The following is a 23,021-nucleotide window of genomic DNA, read 5'->3' on the forward strand; positions in this document are numbered from 1 at the left end:
AAAGAATTATGACAGAGCGTTACACTGTCATAAACTTATGCTGGAATGCTTGGAGAGGCTTCTCTTGGCGGAATACCTCAACGAAACTAATGCTGATGACCTGTTCGCGTCCCTCCCTGACGACTCAACTAGAAGACTGCAAGATCTTGTTGAATCCCCCAGTCAAATGACCTTAGAAGCTGTCTCGACGGATGAACTCATCATGAAGGTCATAGATAACTATGATACATTTCGACAGAGTGTAGCAAAGGGACGATTGGGGAAAACTGCTGAGCTCTGGGTGTCGTACATGGACCATGTACGTCTAGTCCTCTCACTCCTTGAAGCTGTAAAGACTAACAACTTTGTCTTGTATGTTGCGTCCATCAACGGTATGACTCCCCTCTTCTTCAGCTTCGGTGGCCAAAACTACGCCAGGTATTTGTCGTATTTCTCCATCTTCTTAGCCAACGTAGATAGCTCGCACCCGGGAGCTTTGACCCTCATTCGACGAGGAGCAATCAGTGTTGCTCGCTCCTTTATCCCTGGGAATCGCTGTGCTGTTGACAAGACAATGGAGGAAACCTTCATGAGACATGCAAAGTCTCATGGTGGTGCTGGTGCGGGTATATCTGGACTACTCACCAATTACCAGGCATATCAGAGGTGGGTCCGCACCCTTCACGAAAGGTCTCTCTACGTTGATGCATGTCTTGGTATGGCTCACATGACAGACAGCGGACAGGACACTAAGCATCGTGATGTACGTCCCAGAGAGGTGAGAAAAGGAGAGAGGTTGGTGAAGAAGACCATGGATGCGGTATGCAGTTTCCTGAATCCATTCACGGTAGACACAAAGGACCAGCTGTTGATTCTATCGTCAGGCGGTGCAGCCTCTGATGATGTTGCTGCAGATGTTCTGAAGGCTGAAGCCATCGGTCAACAAGCTCATGATAAATTTGTTGAGGTCCGACTGAAAACTGGCGAAGATTTTTTTGAACCAGTAAAACGACTCAATCTCAAAACTCTGAACAACATGAACAAAAGTTCCAAGACCAAGACATCAAAGAACAAAGTCACCCAGTTCAAGCACCAGGGAAACGTTGCATTTCAGCTTTTGCTGAAATCGCAAAATCAAGGGCTACAACTTGACCTAAAGGAACTGATGTCATACCCATTAACTCCAGTACCATACAGCTTGGCGACCGGAGATGGGTACCTAGCAAAGACAGACAAGGCAAAGGCATTCCAGCTCCTGACCAAGGACTGTACTGACATCACTGTACCACAGGCAAGGGTCACCCTGACAGTGTATGACGGAAATGCCACCTTCTACTATCTAAAAGACATTCCTAACAACTACAGCCAGATCTGTTCCAAGGTCTTTGACATCATCAGTAAGACAGGAGATGTGGTGTTCAGCACAGATCAATACCTACCTGGATCAGTGAAGTCGATGGAGAGGCGACGTCGCGGCTGTGGAGAAAAGTTGATTCTAAAAGGAGAAGCTACAAAGAAACCGCAAGATTGGAAAATGTTTCTCTCGAACGACGAGAATAAAATCCAGTTCATCCGACTGCTACTCAGGCTCTGGAACAGTGACCAGTATGCTTCTCGGTGCCATGGTCGAAAAGTGATCTTGATATGTGAAGGGAAGGCATACCAACTCACATCCACAGATGGTCAGACAACAAATGCCAAAGAGTTGCCTCAGCTGGAATCGTCTCAAGAAGAAACAGACTCGCGCGTGATATTATACGTAAACTACGCCAGGAGCCAGAAATATGAGTTTGTTCGAGTGAAGAGCCCAGACTCGGATGTATTCTTCATCTTACTGCACTACGCCGCATCGATAAACGACATAAAGATACTGTTTGACACAGGCACAGGAAACAAGCAGAGGCTAATAAACGTCAGTAAACTCGCAGCAGACTTCGGCCAAGAGAAGAGTACTGCTCTTATGGCACTTCACGCCTACAGCGGTTGTGACAGCACTAGCGCTTTCCGAGGGATTGGAAAAATCAAACCTGTTAAAACGCTGCTTCGTCTGCCGCAATACATCCCTATTCTCAACAAGCTTGGAGATACGTGGGATGTGCCAGAAGAGCTGAACAATCAACTAGACAGCTTCACATGTGCCATGTATGGAAGAGGAAAGGTATCACACGTTGATGATCTGCGACTCCTGAGAATAAATGAGCTATGTGCCAAGGAGAATCGTCACCTACCCTCAGGCAATGTAGACATGGCCAATATTCCACCATGTATGAGGAGCCTCACACAGCACATCCGAAGGGTCAACCACCAAGTGGGAATTTGGAAGAGAGCTCACGTTCCTCGACCAAGGATTCCCAAAGCAAGTCCAGGCCATGGCTGGGAAGAGGAGAAAGGCTGCCTGGATCCTCTCTGGTATGATGGAGACATGCTTCCGCGTGAGCTGGCTGATATAGCTCAGGTCATGTCAGACGACGATGAGAGTGATGATGAATCAGGTGATGAAACACCTGATGATATGGATCGTGTTTTGTACAGTGATACCGATGAAAGTGACAGTGACGATGACTGATCATGATGGACATATGCCATTTGTGCAAGCAAGCCAACTTGACTGCACTCATGCAGTGTTTGACTTTTGTTGATAATTAACAAAATGCAATTGTTTGTTTGTGTTCTTTTGAGAGTGGATACTTGTATTATATGATATAATGTGGTTAACTGAGTGTACGACATACATATGTAATTGTAGGGATAAAACTGACTGTTAATATTATTATGATATCTGTTGTTGAGCAATAATGTTTGGTTTATCATCAAAATATTCGATACTAAAAAAATTTTCAATGGGATGTTAAAATTTAGTTTCAAATAAGAAATATTTTTACTTTTACAGTAAATATTCGAGCATTACATTGTTACTGTTCTGTGGAAGGTGTTTGACCCAGTGTATGAATATTAATATGATGATATTAAAAACTACTGTGATTAATAAACAAGTTTTTCTTGTTTAATATGTTAATAAGATGGCAGTATGATTATGATATTCGATTATGAATGACATTTATAAGTGTAATAGGCAGTTCTTTTGAATATAGACAAAGACTGTTACCGAGATTATATGATTCATGGTTCCCGCGAAACAGGTAGTATCTTTGACACGCTGTATAAAAAAGAGAATTGAAGCTATGGGGATGTATCTGGTATCAAATTAAAGCTGATATACAGGAGAAAGCCAATAAAATATATATGTAAGCATATCAGGTGTAATGTGTTCATATTATGTGTGTAAGATGAAATAGTACGGTCGATACCGAATTATGTTACGTTAAAGTGGGGTACTGCTATTCAGCACTAGTTATGACCATTAAGGTACCATTATAAGTAATGTGTCAATATTCTATGATGATCAGTAGATGAACAGCTTTCTTTTGGTATATAACTTTTTATTCTGAGTTAATATTAGCAGGCACAAATACCAAAAGAACACGTGTGTCGAATATGGCGCAACGCGGATTTTAAAATATGCTGTTTTGAGGGTACCATCCAATATAGGTACCAAATGGGTAGTGAGTCCAAGTTTATTTACTGTTACCAGTTGATTTCCACCCCAGGACACCCCAATGGTTCAGAAAAACCCAGGGTCGGAGAGTTGTGGGGGGGGGTGCAGATGGACCATACCTGGCCCGGAGCCTACCCAGGTTTCTTAATACAGAAGTATTTTTTCTTATTAATAATAATGTAACGTTCATCTATATATTCGCCTAGAACGCTAATTAGCAACGTTTGTTTTAGTGAGATGTATGAAACAACATGTTTGTTTCCTGATTGTTCCTTTCATTCACCATCATTGACACTTTCATTTTGCAATTTATCCTTTATCCTCCCTTCAACGTCTGACCTCTGGGAACATAAAACGATTTCATGACATTACTTTTTAGCAATAAGTGTGCTGATGACTAAACTTAACACTGGGTTGTTAGCAGTAAACATAACCTTCTGGGAGAATGTGAGGCAGCATTTTGTTGCCTATACACTGCCCAAGCAAAGAGAGGGTTTTTTTAGTGTAACTCTGTTCCATGGGTCCCTGCTAGTAATATTTGAATTGCCAGGTCACTTATGTATGTAAAATCTCTCTCTCTCTCTCTCTCTCTCTCTCTCTCTCTCTCTCTCTCTCTCTCTCTCTCTCTCTCTCTCTCTCTCTCTCGCTCTCTCGCTCTCTCGCTCTCTCGCTCTCACGCTCTCTCGCTCTCTCTGCAGTCTGTCGATGTGACTATAACAACTGTGGGAGGGTTAGTCCTTGTGCTTGGCTGGTAGATGGGAAACCAGGATAGCTTGTGCTCTGAAGCCATTGTTACAGTGATGGTGTGCTGCAGATCTAAGTTGAGCTGATGCCGTTGCAGGCGAACACTCTTGTATCATTTGATTCGGGATTGCCCGATGACACCAGCTTATTTCCACGGTGCTTCCCTCCCTAGCTGGCAATTCCTTGCTGTGGATTTCCAGGTGTCAACAAGAGTTTTGGTAGCCTTTTGATGCCATAGAGGTTGCCCTTCATGCTGCCACTTGCCTTTGAGAAGCTCTCCATAGAAGATGGCTTTTGGTAAACGGTGCTTCGCCATGCGGACAAAATGGCCGGCCCAGTGAAGCTGAGAAACATCAAGTAGTGCTTCTGCAGGGGGCAAATTTGCTATTTGTAGTGCTTCCAAGTATGACACGTGGTCCTTCCAGGAGATCCACATTATTTGGCACAGGTGCCACAGCTGTTTATGACCAGCTTCCTGAGATGTCTCTGGTATAATGTTTAGCTTTCAGAAGAATACAGTAAGGTTGAAAGAACAACAGCGTGGTATACATTACATCATGTTGAGACCAAAATCGCTTGTGTAACTCTCTGAAAGCTCTATAGGCTGACTGTATGTGGTTGCCAATTTCCGCATCGATGGAGTTATTGGATGTCACTGTGCTCCCAAGCTAGGTGAACTTGGTAGTCACCAAAAATGGTGTTTTGCTAGTGAGGACTTGTGTATTTCTGAAGGGCTTGCCAGGTGGTCGCTGTTGGAGTAGCGCATTCTTCTTGATGTTGATAGAGACCAAACTTGACTGCTGCAGTTTCAATGCAGACAACAATTTGCTGGATGTCTGCCAAGGAGTGAGCAAATATCGCTGCATCATCAGCATACATTAACTCTCGCACATAATACTCTCTGATCTTCCAGTAGGCACAGAGTATCGCCAGGTTGAAGAGTTTCCTGTCTGTTCTCTTTGAATGTATACTCCAGTGTCAAGGTGTTTAGACACCAGTATCAGATGAGCAGTCGGAAACGGATTAAGCAGCATAGAGGCCAGGACGCAGCCTCTTTTTATTCTGTGAGAGATGTTGAAAGTGTAGATGTAGTACCTCCAATAACTACGGATTTAGTCGTACCATCGTGGAATTATTGAATGATCTTCCCAAAGACATCAGGACAAACAAGGTTTCAGCAGCTTTCAGAAAGTTGGCCTGTCAACTGTGTTGAAGGCTTTGGTGAAATTATTGAAGATGACATAGAAACCTTGATGCTGCTTAGCTGCCTTCTCCTAAAGCTGGCATAGAGTGAAGATCATATCCACAGTGGAGCGTGTGGCCCTGAAACCACATTGATTTTATGGTAGAATGTTGTCTGCAACAGCAAGAAGTTATTATTATTGTTATTATTATTTTGTATACAACATCGAGGCACGTGTAAGAGCTAACGTTAATCACAAAAAAAAAACCTCACACATAAAACATATGATAAAGGAAGCAGGAGACAAGATGGGGAAAGAGAGGGAAGCACACAAGTACAACATTTGAGAGCAGGGACATTGGGAGGGAGAGGGCTTAGGGGGAGGAGGCATGGGAAAAGGGTGGGGGGGGGGGGTGGTAGAGGTATAAAACACATGGACACTGCAAGGACTTCCAGGAAAGAAGTCGGTATTTCAAAAAAGTGGATCTGGGGTGAATTAACGGGGGTAGAAAAGATCAATGTTTTGGATGGGGGAAGATAAGAGAAGGTGGTGAACAGCTGTTTTATAGACCTGGAAGGAGGAGTGGGATTGAAGAGAGTGAGGGAGTTTGTTCCAGAGGCGGGAGAAAAGAGGAATGAAAGAGTGAAGGTGAATAGAGTCTTGATTTTGGCGGTTTAACCATAAGAGGGTTGCTGGCAGATCTTGTGTGACCTGCAGGAGTATTTGGGGGACAGAGCCCAGAGAGGGCTGGGGGGGGGGCAAGGCCAGAGAGTAGTCGGTAGAAGACGGAAAGACCACCAACCTGCCTGTGGTGAGTGAGTGAAAGGCCCTCGGAGATAGCTTCATCGCGGGAGATTCCAATGATTCTGAAAGCTTTGGTTTCAACAGCGTGAAGCCAAGCTCGGTGTGAGGCAGGAGCATCAGCCCAGAGGGGAGAGCAGTATTCCATTGAGCTGTGGATGAAAGAAATGTCAAGTGTCATGATAGTTACTTCAGTCGCTTCAATCTCCATTCCTTTTTCCAGATAGGACCGATGAGAGGAACCTTCAACTACTGAGGTAGTTTTACTTCCTTCCAACATGCCTCATCGAACTTCAATGGTTCATGTGTGTCCTGACCACCACGATGATAGATCTTGGCAGGTATGCCACCCAAGCCTCGGGACCTTCCCCTTTTGGTTGAATTGATGGTTGACACAACTTTTTTCCAACTTGTGTGTGCAGGGTATCCATGTCATCCATGATTGGGCATTGATCAATTCCAGCCTGGGTCTCATTGCTTGCAGATGTCTATTTAGCAGATTACTGAAATAATCTCTCCCATGCGAGAGAATCAGGTTCTTGTCTGAGTAGTTGGATTTCATGTGTGTTCGTAAGAGGAGCAACTTTAGGCGTTTGAAGGCCACGTATGCATTGCAGGGAAGCGAATAATTATTATTTGAGGTTCGTCTGGTCAGAAAACAGATAAAGCTCATCACTCATCAGCTTTAATGTCCCACGAGGAATCCTTCATTTTCTGCAGTAGTTGCTGCATTTTAGATGACACTTGCTGATGACAGTGACGTGTGCTTCAGGATAAAACGGACTCTGGAGCTTACTTTCATGAAGAAGAGTTTGAACCTGCTCATTGTTGTCATAAAACATGTCTGCACTTTTCTTGCATACAACCCCAAGTTTTTGGATAGATGCTTGGAGCACCTTTGAGGAACGGCTCGAACACTGATGTTCAATGGCGCCACCAGAATAGGCATTAATTAAAGATGTCAGTTTTTTTTTTGTTTTGTTTTTTGTACACAAGATCGAGGCTCGTGAAAGAGCTAACATTAATCACACAGAAAGACAAACCAACACATAAAACATATAACATGGGGAGCGGTAGACAAGATGGGGCGAGAGGGGGAGGAACGCAAACACAACATCTGAGAGCAGGGACATCGAGAGATCTGTGGGAGGGAGAGGGCTTTGTGGGGAGGGAGGCATGGGAAGGGGGGTGGGGTGGGAGAGGTATAAAACATATGGACACTGCCGGGACTTCCAGGAAAGAAGTTGGAATTTCAAACAAGGTGGATTTGGGGTGAATTAGTGGGGGTAGAAAAGATCAAGGTTTTGGTTGGGGAAAGATAAGAGATGGTGGTGAACAGCTGTTTTAAAGACCTGGAGGAAGGAGTGGGATTGAAGGGAGTGTGGGAGTTTGTTCCAGAGGCGGGAGAAAAGAGGAATGAAAGAGTGAAGGTGAGCAGAGAGCCGAGATTTCGGCAGTTTAACCATCAGAGGGTTGCTGGCAGATCTTGTGCAACCTGCAGGAATATTTGGGGGACAAAGCACAGAGAGAGCTGGGGGAGCAAGGCCGGAGAGGAGTCGGTAGAAGACAGAAAGACCACCTACCTGTCTGCGGTGAGTGAGTGAAAGGCCCTCGGAGATAGCTTCATCACGGGAGATTCCAATGATTCTGAAAGCTTTGGTTTCAACAGCGTGAAGCCGAGCTAGGTGTGAGGCAGGAGCACCGGCACATAGGGGAGAACAGTATTCCATTGAGCTGCGGATGAAAGCCTTGTATGTGGTGATGAGCTCAGGTGTGCCGAGGAAGGACTTCGCACGACGGAGGATGCCCAGTCGGCGACTGGCTTTGGAGGCCAGCTTGGAAATGTGGTTTTCCCAAGAAAGATCATGGCAGATAGTGAGACCCAAAAGCTTGAGCGACAGAACTTCTTGGAGAGGATTGTTGAGAAAGTAGATGGGAGGGTTGTCCAGTCGATCTTTTCGGAGAGACATAGTAAGAGTGTGAGATTTGTCAGGATTGAAAGACATGTTCCACTTGTTTGACCAGTCTGTGATTTTGTCCAGGTCTTCAGAGAGTGAGGAGGCTGCAGACTGCCGATCTGAGGGAAGAGGAATGGAGCAGCAGAGAGTGGAGTCATCAGCAAATACATAGAGAGGATTTTCCAGAGAGTCGGAGAGATCATTGACAAAGACCAGAAAAAGCACAGGGCCCAGAACACTGCCTTGGGGAACTCGAGCCTGAACAGGAAGGGGAGATGAGAGAAATCCATTCAGGGCCACATGTTGTCTACGACCAGAGAGGAAGTCCGTGAGCCATGCATGGAGATTTCCATGGATACCATAGGAGGAGAGTTTGGTGGGCAGACCTGGGTGCCAGACCGTATCGAAGGCACATGATATGTCAAGGGAGACGGCTCTGATTTCCTGTTTGGTATTGAGGACTTCCATCCATTGTTGAGACAGCAGAAGCAGCATGTCCAGAGTAGAATGACCTGGTCTGAATCCAAATTGGTGATCGGAGATCAAGCCATGCTGTGATGTTAGCTGTAAGCTTTGGAGTCTCACATTCAGCTTATTTTGAGGTTGAGGTCCGGTTTTCTTTTGAAAAGGATGAATTTGAAAGTTACAAACTGAGCGGATGAGGAAGTGATCTGAGGAGCAGTCTGCTCCACGCATTGCTCGTGTTCTTCTGTTGGCTGCATGGTCTGAGTGACGCGTAAATGATGTTGTCCAGTCAGTGATAATGCTTTGAGCGTGGGTGCTGCTCGGAGTAAAATCATTTCCCTGGCATTCTGAAGAAAGTGTTGATGATTGCGAGTTAGGATTCTGTACATTTGGACAAGAGGATCTCACTTTGTAGTTGGAGTGACCTCGTCTAAATTTCCCAACCACTCAATTCCAGGAGTTGAAATCACTTCCCGCCCTGCTATTCCACTCACCCATAAGAATCAGCATGTCAGCATGAGGAACTTTGGAGATGGTCTGATGAAGGAGATGATATAATTCATTTTTTTCCTCTCAACCCATGCCAGAGGAGAGGGTATTGCCTTAGGTCTGTTTGTTACTTGCAAAATCGAAGATTTTTCAAGGTTTTTGGTTGGTCTTGTGCGTTAATCTGTCTGTCTGTCTGTCTGTCTGTCTATCGCCTACAGGTCACAATTTTAAACCGATCTTCACAAAACTTTACCAGATGGTACAGTTGTCCATAAGGACGAAGCCTATTGATTTTGAGGTCAAAGGTCATCTTGAGGTCAAATTTCTAAAATTGTCATTTTTTATCCTATCGACTTGAAAGTTGAACAGTATGCATATTGAGTCACTAAATTTGGAAACCAACTATTTTAAAGGTCAAAGGTCAACTCAAGGTCAAACTTCTAAAATCAATTTCCATCTGAAAAATCATAAATTTTCATCTGAATAGCCTGAAAATTAAAGAGCAATTGCAAAGTATATCACGGATTTGGAAAACCAACAATTTTTGGGGTCAAAAGGTCAAAGGTCAACTCAACGGCAAGCTTCTAAATTTTCAATTTCATCTGGAAAAAATAATCAATATTTTTTTTTTTGGTATACAACATCGAGGTTCGTGTAAGAGCTAACATTACTGACAAAAAAAAACGGACACATAAGACAAAATAAAGGGAGTGGGAGACAAGATGGGGAGAGAGGGGGAAGCACACAAGCACAACAGCAGAGAGCAGGGACATCAGGAGATCTGTGGCAGGGAGTGGGTTTGGGGGTAGGAGGCGTGGGAAGGGGGGTGTGGATGGGAGAGGTAGAAAACACATGGACACTGCTTGGACTTCCAGGAAAGAAGTTGGTATTTCAGAAAAGTGGATCTGGGGTGAATTAACGGGGGTAGAAAAGATCAAGGTTTTGGATGGGGCAAGATAAGAGATGGTGGTGAACAGCTGTTTTAAAGACCTGGAGGGAGGACTGGGATTGAAGGGAGTGAGGGAGTTTGTTGCAGAGGCGGGAGAAAAGAGGAATGAAAGAGTGAAGGTGAGCAGAGAGTCTTGAATTTGGCAGTTTCACCAGAAGAGGGTTGCTGGCAGATCTTGTGCGACCTGGAGGAATATTTGGGGGACATCCGACATTTCATCCGATTGAACTGAGCTTTGATTAAGATCATCAATTTAAATCTTAATTAGATGGACAATCTGATGTATCCATGGCAACTTTTTTTGGCAGTGGGGGAATTGGGGTGGATTTGGCTAGTATCGTGCTCTGCATGATGTCTTTCTTGTTTGTTTGTTTGGCTGTCCACACATGCACGTCTATAAAATGTGTACTATTATGTGAGTATGTCTATAAAGGATGTGTATTAAGAATTTGAGTGCATCTATAAAGTACGATTTTGCAATGGGCGCATACACAATGATAGTGCGAATATAGATGGGAAATTGGCACTCTGAGAGAAGCGAGTCGATCAGATATGCCCGATGGAACAGATGCCAGATGTTTGACTAGGTGATTGACAATAGCAAAACCAACTCAAACTTCCTGATAATGGAGACTGATGTAAATAAGCCGACAATGACATATTGCTGAGTCATGGGGAAAAATTGTGATCTTGCTGCAGGTTGAAAATATTTGCTGGTGAGAAACACCTTTTCCCCTCCACAAGAGTGAGACTCATGAATTGCAATTTATCATATTTCATGTGCATGACTGCATGTGTGTGTGCCCATGTCCACCTGTGTAAGGATAGGTAATTGGTTGGGGTTGGGGGGTGGGGGGGGGAGTCGGGAATAATTATCCACGACTTCATTGCTCATTTTGTCCTTCTTTCAGGCTTCTTCAGTCACATTTTCATTGATGAAGCAGCACAGGCTTTGGAGACAGAGGCCATCACTCCTCTCGTGCTCGCCACTGCTGACACACGCATCGTTCTAGCTGGAGATCACATGCAGGTTGATAGGTCTTTTGTTTTGCACCACTAACCACACAATGATACAAACCATTATTTCGTCACTCCCTCACGCTTGTCGCAAAATGAGCGTTATTTTTCTTGAAGGAACACGGCGTAGTGATCCAAAGTTTAAACAGATGAAACCTCAGTGGTGAAACGTCCCAGCTGGCAACCCACTGAATTTTTATTGCTTCAACTTAACATATTCCTTACTTTGTATCATACAAGATAGCTTATCCTGAGAAACAAATGATTATTTCAAGTCGCACACACTTATTACCTCTTGAATATTGTTGGCGTGAGTATCCAGTTGCATTATAATCGTTAATGTGCAAAACGTGTTCAGGAGATGCTGTCATGTCAAAAATGCTTCTTTGCAGCAAATAGCATTGTTTATGCAAGAACACAAGCATGGCTTTGTTTAGTAGAAACTTATGTACACATTATTTCCTGAAATATACAGATTTCTACATTAGAATCTAGGGCCCTCCCATACTAAATGACATTACATCCAATGACATCCCATCTCACCTGGCCTCTAGCTGCCTAGCATTAGAATAAATTTGCCTTCAATGATAGCTCAATGTTTGTCATTACATTAAAAAGAACTAGATAGCATCTCAAAATACAAAGCCTGTCCATGTCCACTTTGTATTCGAACTAAATTTGACGAAATGAATAGCTAGAAAAAAATGCAAATTTTATTAATTCTTTTCTCCATATTCTCAAATAAAGATTTGTTGAAAAATTTATGACAAAAGCTCAAATGGTAAAAAAGGTATGGACCGGACACGTATGCACACGCACCTCGGGCAGACAGGCTAATAACTCTTTATTTTTATTTTTATTTCTCTCTCTTTATAGGTGTGACACTCATGGGCGAGTAAGGTAGAACTGACAATCGGAGAAACATCAGAGGAACAGGAGAGGGAGGAGGGGAGGAAACTAAAACTAGCAAGTTAAAATGGTTGGGGTTAGGAAAGGTTAAGGGGGTAATAGATCAAGTGTCAGAATTGGGGATGACAAGATATGGTGGTGCACTTCTTGCTTGAATCTCTGGAGGGAAATACGAGACAGAACAGCCTCTGGAAGGTGGTTCCATTGACGCGAGAAGCGTGGAATAAGAGTTCAGGTGTGTGACAGAAGGAGCAACATCAGAGAATAGATATAGAAAGCAGAGACTACCGACCTGCCTGCGATGTGAGAGTAACAGACCTTGTGCTCCGGCCTCATCACGGGAGATTCCAATAATTTTGAGAGCTTTTGATTCCACAGCATTTTAGGAAAGACAGATGTGATGTTGGGGTGCGAGTGTCAGGGTAAAAATGGATAATTGTCATCTCTGGACCAATCAGAGACAGCCATGGCCAAGAGCTTGCTCAGTAAATGCATCATGTGATCTCGCTGAATTAGGCCATGGGAGATATGCTTGCTTGTACAAAGTTGGCAAAGAGCCACTTCACTGCTGCTGGGCAGAACTGTGCTTTTGCGTTGAGCTGGCAAAAATATGTTTTATCTGTGGTTTGACCTTGTGCAAAAATGTGAAGCCAAGGGTCCGTTACATCAGCTTTTGTTCTTATCTCGTGCTCCAGCTCGCCTTCTGCCTTCCTTTGTAGTAAAACAATTTGGGTATATATTGGATGCAGTTGTGAGTGGGATTCAGAGATCTGCTTGCCTGGTATCAAACATTTCTCTCCGTACATACGTAATCAATAAATGGTCCTTTGTCAACAAAGTGAAAGTTGTCTGTTATTTTTGATGCAGGACAACAACTCCCACACGAGCACATAGGGGAGAGCAAAATACAATTTAACAATCCTTTCTTCTTATCGTTGCACGTCACAAGAGTAAGAAATCATGCAGTCTCTTGCACTCTCATTCCTCAAACAATTAATTTGTCTTGGTGTCTTAAATCTGAACTTTATAATTGGTGCAAATGCTCATTTTAAAGGCAGCTTACCTTCCAGTGATTATCTTCAGGTCTTGACCTGTCCATTCTTCTAGTTAGAGTATAATCTTCATGCCCCCTCGTGTTGTTACCAGTGTTGAGCACTGCAAAGTATTCTCTGACCATGTTGGCAAAAGCGATAGAGTATATTGTTATTGCCTTGATAAACGAGTCTTCATGGAGACTGGTATATTCTCATTGGATGCCTGGCATGGTGCTGTCGTTGCAAGTTTGTTTGTTTTTTGTTGGGTTTTTTTCAAAACTATTTCATTCCACTAGTTTGGAGTGTTAATGGAGTTGGTCTGAGCAGGAACTGAATATTTCCCTACCTACACCATGCACGCACCAAAAGAGTTCATTCGATCCTTAATGTCAGCATCACATCCCACACCTTTACCATCTATATCACAATAAGGAGCCCTGTCTGTCTGTCTGTCTGTCTGTCATGCAATAATTTGAGAACGGATTTCAATGAAACCAATGACTGTGGATTCAGGGAACTCCCGGGAAGGTTTGTGACATAAAAATAAAAACCATAGTCCCCCTTTCGCTCCGCGGTGCGACAGGGGACAAAAAAACCTCTTTATGGGTTACAGGGGTCCCAGCCCTCCTATTTTTCCTATTTATTCCTACTTTTTAATAGGATCCTATAAATCTCCTATTTTTTGGTGGAAATTCCTATTTTTCCTATTTTTTAACCCTCAATGTTCCAAAATTTTAATTGATATATTAATTAGTAGAATTTCTGTATCTAAGCGTCAGAACAGACATTCCTATACCAATCGTCAGCCATGGAATTGCTTTCTGGGTCCATAATCGCAAGACAAATTTCCAAAACGACTTTAAGCTCAAATCCCCGAAGAACATATGTCTCTTTGTCTTTTTCTCGAAAACCGTTTGTTCGATCGATTTCACAAGTGGTGAGTGCATTTTTTAGGACTCAACAAAGTGCAGTGTTGAGGAAAAATTGAGTATGCAGTGATGACGTCACAAATAAATACTGTACGAAGTGGAGGCATGTCGTTTACACCATGGTGTAAAGTACGTGTTGTTATTGATCTCGACTGGAAATGATATGTATATCTTATGTATATTATGTTATTGTTATTTTTGACTTTGTCCTAATATTAAGTATATCCTTCCAAACAATTGTTTTACCTTTATGATTCGTGCTTCATGCTATTCAGTAACAGAATTATAAAAGATAAAATGAGATGAAAATAATATAACTATGTTTATCACGCATTTCTCTTGGATTATCTCATATACTTTGTGAAGAATGACTGAATGATACCTTGACCATTATCATTGTCCTTTGTCTTATTTCAAAAGTTCAGCTGAGCTCAATTTTTAAGGTTTGTACTTTACTTAGAGTAACAAAACCAACTGTGAACTTTGCGGTTATTCAGTTATTACTAACAACCTTTCCCTAAAGATTCTACCTGAAATTGAACTTTTCTACTAATTTGCTAAACATTGACATTTGATACTACATGTTTAACTCAATCTTTCGCTTATTACAATGAGATTGTATTTTGCCTAAAACTAATAGTATTTGGCAAAGAACTAATTCAATCGACAATTCACACATTTCATCATTTAATTGCAGATAATAAAGAAGGACCACGACACAAAATAGGGATTACAACTTAATTCTGTATACTTTCGTGTGGTAGTTGCATATTCAGCTTTTAACAAAATTACAGTAGAATTAAAATTTACATACGCAATGCTGCACAATAGGTAATGCAAGCAATGTAGGACAATAAAAACAAACAAAAAAAAAAACAATAAAGACTGTTAAAGTCTTGTTGTTTCATAATCTTCTGAAGATAGTACAACAACAATACCAAAGATACATAATTGAATTGTCATCGCTTAGCTTGAACTCAGATTAGTGTTCAAGCTATTCAGCAGTGGAGAAAATGCAATTATCGGGTGGTAAACATGTTAGGACATGTTATTTATCATCTTTCTTGTTTCAGGTATAATCTGCAGACCGGTAAGAAATTTGTTGATTTGCCTTTAAATTACTTTGTTTGTTCTCATTATTTTACTAACTTATGTTTCAGTTTTGAAAAAAAAAACTGTTTGGTTCACAGTTCTTTCCACTTCATGCGTTAACAGGTTAGGATTTTCTATGCTAATTCATTTAATCTTATCTCATATTTGTTTTCTTTTTGACAGGTATACTCCCAGCAGTATAATGCCTGGTGGGAGAGCTAAATTTAACCCAGAGTGGTTGAAAAGTGGACATGGATGTAGGCTTTCTGACTGGTGTCAGCCTAGCAAGTCCTCAGTGTTCTCAGCTTACTGCTCGTTGTGCCATTCGGAAGTGAGGTGTGACAATCAGGGTGTGAAACAACTGACACAACATGCCCAAAACAAAGGGCACCTGAAGCGTGCGAAGGAACTGCTGGGTGGGTCACAGACGTTGCTGACATTCGTTCAACCATCAACTTCATCTGCTTCAGCATCAGGGTCAGCTTCTACAGATGAGCCAAGTCGTGCAGCTTTAGTCTGTATGTCCAAAAAAGACGCTATTACAAAAGCAGAACTTCTATGGACATTGAAAGTTGTTCGTTCGAATCTGAGCTACTCTTCCTGTGACGGTTTGAAGGATCTTCTGCAGGCAATGTTTCCTGGTGTTATCCCGGATGGTTTCTCAATGAGCTCATCGAAAGTTTCATATCTCATTAGCGAAGCCACAGGTCCTTATTTTCAGGACATGATAGTCACTGATGTTAAGAATTCAGCTTCTGGCTTCAGCCTCATGTATGATGAAACCACCAATAAACAGAACTTGAAGCAACTAGAAATCCGTGTACGGTATTGGTCTGATGCCGAGGAACAGATATTAGTATTTCACCTCAAAACTTACCTCATGGGTCATGCAACTGGAGAAGATTTGTCCAGGAAAATAATCTCTGCCTTGGATGAATCGAAACTGCAGCTTCAGGATATTATCATGCTCAGCAGTGATGGGCCTAATGTGAGCACCACTGTGTGGAGACAGATTGACAAAGCCATTCTCGACAACAGGGGCCCTGGTCTCCTTGATGTAGGGACATGTACTCTCCATACAGTACACAATGCTTTTGCCAAAGGACTTGCAGAGTACTGTGGAAACCTAACTGAGCTTGCAGTGGACATTTTCTACTGGTTCAAAGGCTCTGCTGCTAGATCTGTTGATTTTCAAGACATTCAGCATAAATTGGGTGCTGTTCCAAAAAAGCCTTTGAAGCATGTCGAGTGCAGGTGGTTGACACTGGGACCTGCAGTGGAGCGGCTGATAGAGATCTGGGAATCTCTCAAAGAGTATTTCTTGGTATTTCTTCCAAAGCAGCAGCCAAAGGACATGTTTAAACCCAGGTACAAAAGAATCAAAACAGAACTACAGCGACCGGAAATAAAAGCTCAACTGCATTTCCTGAAGTTCTTGGCAGCAACATTTGCAGAGTTCCTCACCTTCTTCCAGTCAGAGCAACCACTTGTGCACATTCTATATGACAAACTCCATGACCTGCTCAAAAAACTGATCAGAAGAATTATGAAGACTCCTTCAGTTGATGCTGTGAAAGACATCTCAAACCTTGATGTTTCCATTGTTGCAAACCAGCTGGAGAATGAATCCATGGGTGTGGGAGAGGATACCCGACGGTGTATCGCTAAGTTGAAAGTCTCTGAGAGGGAAAGGATGTATCTTGGGATGAGGAAGTGCTACCAGGCAGCCATAGTACACCTACAAAAGAAGCTTCCATTGACAAACAAAATCCTGAAGAATGCCAGATGTCTGCAGCCACAAAACAGGACTGCTGCATGGTCTCTTGAATCAGCCAAGAGCCTGTCCAGACAGCTGAAGAGGAATATTGATAGTGACAGCATTGCAGATGAATGGAAGGTGTACCAAGAGGAAGCCATTCCTACTGACTGGTCCCAGGAAACACAGGAGAATGAAGAAGAAGTCTGCATGAAGAGAGTGGACAGTTACTGGGGAAAAGTGTTGGCTTTAAAAGGCTGTACGGGAAACTGTAAATTCCCCCAAGTGAGACAAATGATAAGGATTGTCCTTGCACTGTCTCACGGAAACAGTGACGTGGAACGCGCGTTCTCAATCAGTGGGAAAAGTGTCACCAAGGAGAGAGTTAGTCTGAGCGAGGCATCAATCAATGGTCTCCGTGCAACAATGGATGGCATGAGATTGTATGGTGACCGGCCCGAAATGGTCCCAGTCACAAAGGGACTCCTCTCGTTAGGACGTTCTGCTCACATGCACTATATGCAGAGACTTGAAGAAGAACGAAAAGCCAAGGAAGATGAACAGAAAGCCAGGGAGAAAACCAGGCAAGAGAAAGAAGAAAGAGAGAGAACAGCTAAGATTGCTGTAGAGAAGGCAGCGGAGCTGTCTCGTAAGAGCGAGGACTTGAAGAAAACAGAGAAATCTCTGGCAGCAAAAGAGTCATCTCAGCAGATGTCACTGACTGTTAGCAACAGTCTGCTTGATCAAGCAAATAAAAAGCTTAAGGTGGCGCTTAAGAAAGGTGACATGACTGAAATTGCAGTAGCTCAGGCCATGCTTGAGTCTGCTCAGAAAAAGATTCAGGAGACACAGACTCGTATGGTGGAAACCAGGGAGGCGCAGAGAAAAGTGGAGAAGAAAAAGCAGACTTTGATAGAGTCCATGGTGGCTGCCAAAAAGAAGAAGTCATAGTTTTTGTTGTCGATGTTAAGACGGGTGGGCCCAAGTTCATTGGGGGTGTGTCCATGCCCATACATGTACATGTATTTGCATAAATCTTGCAGCAATAAAGCTACCGATGTTGTTCCAATGCTGAAATCTGTGCTATTACTTCCTAGTTTTTTCCTATTAAACTCCTATTTTTTGTGATCAGAATTCCTATTTTTCCTATTATTTTGTCAATCAAAGTGGCTGGGACCCCTGGGGTTACTGGGCACACCTTGCGAAACTGCAAACACCAACTTGTGATGCTGTTATCCCTGCACGATGTGCAGGATCTCCCAGGAATCCTTTTTGTTCTTGCTCCATAGATTAGCCATCACAACTATGCTGAGGAACCGGAAGGCCCCGTTTTTTTTAGCATTTACGCAAAGACAGAGATGAGGAGAACCCAGCGTTTGCTTTTTGCTATGGCCCGTCCCTAATACGTACCCCAGTCAGTTTGATCAAAATAAAGGAGAGGAGGAGGGTGAGAATTTTTTTTTTGATCTTCCTCTTGGTGTGTTGTATATTATTCACAATTCAGCATCTAATAAGGCTGTGATTAATATCTTATTAACAATCTCCTCGCTCCCTGGGTTTATAGCTAGACCGGTATCCATACACCGCCTAATTAGATTTTTCCACATGAACAAATTTTTCTTTTTTTGCAATTACACAAAGATTTGTATTCTTGTCAGCGAAGCGATGGTTCTTATATTCTTGCATTAATTAAAATGGTCCAAGCAAGACAGCAGCAAGGTGAAAGGTATTATTGTTTTATCAAGGGGTGGGGTGATATTGAGCAGAGTTGCACAATTTATTTGGAGAACCCATTTGTCTGTAAGGTTGTGGAGTGATGGAAGTACTGAAATATTGTGAGATTTTTGTTTTAGAAATCGAGGCTCGTGGAAAGGCTAGAACACAGAATGGATCAGGACACAACAGAACAAAAGCAACAGCAGAAAGAGGGGGAGGGTAGAACAACTACAGCAGGGCTGAGTGACAATGTAGAGGGAGATGGACAAACAAAGGATGCGGGTAAGAATGAGGGGTTGGGGAGGATGCAAAGGGTGGCAGGATGGACAATGAAGCAAGCTCTCGGGAAGGAAAAACTGGAAATTTTGAAGGTTAATAGTGATTCCTGATTGTGGGAGTTTTACCAGAACGCGGTTGCTTGTGGATCGTTTACCCTCTGCAAAACCTGGGGTGGAGGTGAAAGGGGGAGCGGAGGGTAAAAGAGCAGAATCATGGAAAGCATGGAAAGAGCAGAGGGTGCAGGACCAGAAATGGGATGAAGAAGACAGAGAGAACACTGACCTGTTTGGGATGTGAAAATGATAAGCCCATGGACCTTCTGCTTCATGGGAGATTCCAATGATCTTGAAGGCATTGGTTTCCACATTGTCAAGCTGAACAAGGTGCAAGGCAGGGGAGCCAGCTCAGAGGATAGAGCAGTATTCTATCAAGCTGTAGATTAAGGCCTTGTAGGTTGATAAGAATTCAATGTGATGAATAAATAAATTGATTGTTCTCCAGACGTTGAGAAATCGTTTTTCAAACTTTCAGATCTTTTTACTTTTATTTTTTTTATTTACTTTTCTTTATTGTTTGGCTTGTTTTGCTCCTTATCCCTGAACTTGTATCCCCCCATTGCTGCTCCCCACCCCAACCTCGCCACCCACTGTAGCTCTCACCAACTGTGCACAGCGAATTCGCTCGAAAGAAGGGCCTCCACATCTCTTTGCTTGAGCGACTATATGACCTTTACCCTCTGGACTTTCCCTGTCGCATCCTGCTCTGTGAAAACTACCGCTCACATGCTGACATTGTGAGGCAAGTTGACTCGCTCTCACAGTCCCTCTACTCATTCATATTTCCATTGTATGCTTTGTTTCCTCCAATCTGAAGCTGAGGGCATCCAGGAAAGCAAACCCTTTCGATTTAATAAAAGGGGGTTGATGCCCTTATATGGCATGAATAATATTAAACCAGACCCAAATATATAAGGGGAAACTTGGTATGTTTGAGGACGACTCATTTTGAATCCAGTGACAGTGCCTGTTTTTGATGGCTGTGATCCACTACTTAATGCGTATTACCTAACCAGTGAGGGCAAAAGAGAAACAAGCGAATACGTTGGATTCCCTTCCTTAAATGATTTTTTTTTAATGTAACCACAAATGAAGGTCTGAAAGTCAAAATGATGAGTGAGAATGGGATATTTTGTAGGATTTTCTATTCTGACACTGTCAGAGTGTCAGATTGTCTAATTCTGAGATCTGTCTCAGGTATACCATGGCGTGAGACATGTTTTAGATGCAAGCCAGTACCTAATTGATCCAAATCGACTGACATCACTGGCACTATCCCACTTCTCCCACCCCTCCCATATGTTGGGTTAACCGAGGGTAATACACATGAAGTAAAGGGCAGAACGCCTTCCTCACATCTGATTGGAGGAGAGAAAATGATAGGACTGGCACAAAATATGGATGTTTGCTGCTTTTCATATCTGCTAGCAGCTGGAAAATAAGTATAGAAATACTGTACTTGTCGAGCAAACGGCTGATGCCTCTTACTCAACATCTTTGCAGCTTCACTTCCGAGATGTTCTACGATGGCCATATTCTGTCCCGTGGAAGGCAACCACCTCATGGAGAATTGCAGCCCTTGTGCTTTTTTGCAGCGCATGGACAGGAGGAGCAGGACAAGAACAGCATCACGTTCTACAATGATGCTGAGGTGAGCTCTTGACCCAGGTGGGTCCCCATGATTTTACGGACACTCAACCACAGTCGGAAGTCGTGAGCTTGTTGAAAAGGTCAGCATGCTTGTCAAAATAGATTAGCCGACTTGATGGCTAATCCACATTGTGGAATTTCACATCGTCTGGAAAATATTGTTCGATCAGCAAATTTGGAACAGTAAACTTGGGGAAGAGCATTTGGATAGATGTCTGATTTAAGTTTTGTTCAACTTTGTTGGCATGATTTTTCTTTGATTGCCTCTAAAAGTACTTGTTTTGAATTTTGATTTTGGTTTTTCGTTTTGCCATATGTTTCATTGACCTTGCTTTTTCCATTCAGCTTGGTGCAAGTTGGTGGTTTCGCAGCAATGAAAGGAACCCTTTAAGCAAAATATTTGTCATGCTCTTCTCTAAATCTCTGCTAAGAACAGAATTGTATAGATTTGTTGATTGCTTCCAACATTGTACATACATGTGTGGTGGTCATGTGCACATGAGATTGAGTGCTCGTGGGATGCAAGCTTTCAGACCAATCGAAGCATTTTAATGCCACTGTAATTTTGGATTCATTATTCCATTATAATGCAGGAGTGGAGGAATGGTTGATCAGAGTAGTGATGGCAATGTACAAAAGAGCGCGCACAGCTGTAAGGACGAAGGACGGGAACAGTGGTGAGTTTGAGGTGAAGGTGGGAGTGCATCAGGGGTCGGTACTAAGTCCACTACTATTTGTAGCTGTGATGGAGGTGCTGGCTCAGAACGTAAAGGAGGGTTTACCGTGGGAGTTGTTGTATGCAGATGATCTGGTGTTGATTGCGGAAAGTATGGATGGACTGAAGGAAAAGATGAACAAGTGGAACGAATGCATGGAGACAAAAGGTCTGAAGGTGAATATAGGAAAGACGAAGGTGATGGCAAGTGGTAAAGCATGTGGTGAGGTGGAAAGAACTGGGAAGTGGCCCTGTGCTGTGTGCAGGAAGGGTGTCGGAGTGAACTCCATTCAATGTACAATGTGCGCTGAGTGGGTTCATCAAAAATGTAGTGGTCTGAGAGGTTTATTAACCAGTATGGCAGCTACATTCAAATGTAAGGTGTGCACAGAGGGAGCTGCAGATGGAGGAAATGTTGAGTTGGATCTTGGAGACGGCGTGAAGCTGGAAGGTGTGAAAAATTTTTGCTACCTCGGAGACATGCTGAATGGAGAAGGTGGATCAGACTCGGCAACGGTTGCTAGAGTGAGATGTGCATGGAAGAAGTTTTGGGAACTGAGTGGCATGCTGATGAGGAGGGGAGTGTCGTTGAAGCTGAAGGGAAAGGTGTATGCTGCATGTGTGAGAAGTGTTATGATTTATGGGAGCAAGACATGGGTCATGAATGTAGAGCAGCAACGAAGGCTGGAAAGGGTGGAAATGCGAATGGTTCAGTGGATGTGCGGAGTGTCGTTGAGAGAGAGGAAGACAAATGATGAATTGTGAAAGATGATGGGAATAGAGCCTGTGATTGATGCTGTGAAGAGGAACAGGTTGAGATGGTTTGGTCATGTGTTGAGGAAGGATGAAAGTGACTGGTTCAGAAGAGTGATGGAAATGAATGTAGAAGGAAGTAGAGGACGGGGAAGACAGAGAAAGACTTGGCTAAAGATGGTGGAAGAAGAAATGCGGGCAAGGGGGTTAACAAGGAGAGATGCAGAAAATAGTGCAATATGGAGAAGATTGTCATGGGGACCGCAAGGCTAACCCCTGCTCTAGCAGGGAAAATGGCCCTAAAATGCATGTTGTTGTTTGTTGTTGTATTCCATTCTAATGCTGTGTCCACTCGCCTCTGTTGCTATTGACGTCACTTTATGCACAATGATATGTGTACAGATTTCCTTCACACTACGTTGACATCAGTTTCTGCAAAGGCTTTTATGTACTGTACATAGTGACAGGCCTGTGGACCCAAGTTCCACTTTTTCTGGTGTTGTTAGCAGCTCTAATTTTTATGACTCCGCCGATGAAGTCGCCGGAGGCATTATGTTTTTGGGTTGTCCGTCCTTCCGTCCGTACGGGCTAAACCTCGTTTTTCTCAGCAAACTTATGTCTGATTGAGGCGAAACTTTTAGGGTAGGAGTGACACACATGCAGAATGTTTTTTATGATAATTGTGACGTCATAGGTCACGTGGTATGGCAGCCATCTTGGATTAAAAGCAAATAATTTAAAAATATTTCTCGGAAATCGCTGAATGGAAAAATTTGAAACTTGGCACATTGTCAAGTACTCCCAATGGGGAACAAAAGCTTGATAATGATGACATCATAGGTGAAGTGGTATACCAGTCAAATATGTTTTAATCGAATTCCTTATCCTAAAAATCTGAAATTATCCTAAAAATCACATATCATTGTGCATATATATATATATATAGATATATATATTTATATATATATATATATATGTATATATGTATAT

At 42.8% G+C, this 23,021-nt stretch overlaps 1 protein-coding gene across 3 annotated transcripts in view; it reads left to right on the forward strand.

Annotated features, from left to right (window-relative positions):
* The window catches only part of LOC137426905 (putative helicase with zinc finger domain), a 331,899-nt gene that overhangs the window by 108,339 nt on the left and 200,539 nt on the right, over positions 1 to 23,021 (forward strand). For all 3 annotated transcript variants that reach the window (XM_068115906.2, XM_068115908.2, XM_068115907.2), the window contains exons 15-17: positions 11,037 to 11,155; positions 19,510 to 19,655; positions 20,417 to 20,564. In XM_068115906.2, the coding sequence (XP_067972007.2) occupies positions 11,037 to 11,155; positions 19,510 to 19,655; positions 20,417 to 20,564 (413 nt within the window). The remainder of the gene's footprint in view (positions 1 to 11,036; positions 11,156 to 19,509; positions 19,656 to 20,416; positions 20,565 to 23,021) is intronic.

Source organism: Myxine glutinosa, chromosome 5, assembly GCF_964187855.1.
Source record: "Myxine glutinosa chromosome 5, kmMyxGlut1.1, whole genome shotgun sequence".
Lineage (NCBI taxonomy): Eukaryota > Metazoa > Chordata > Myxini > Myxiniformes > Myxinidae > Myxine > Myxine glutinosa.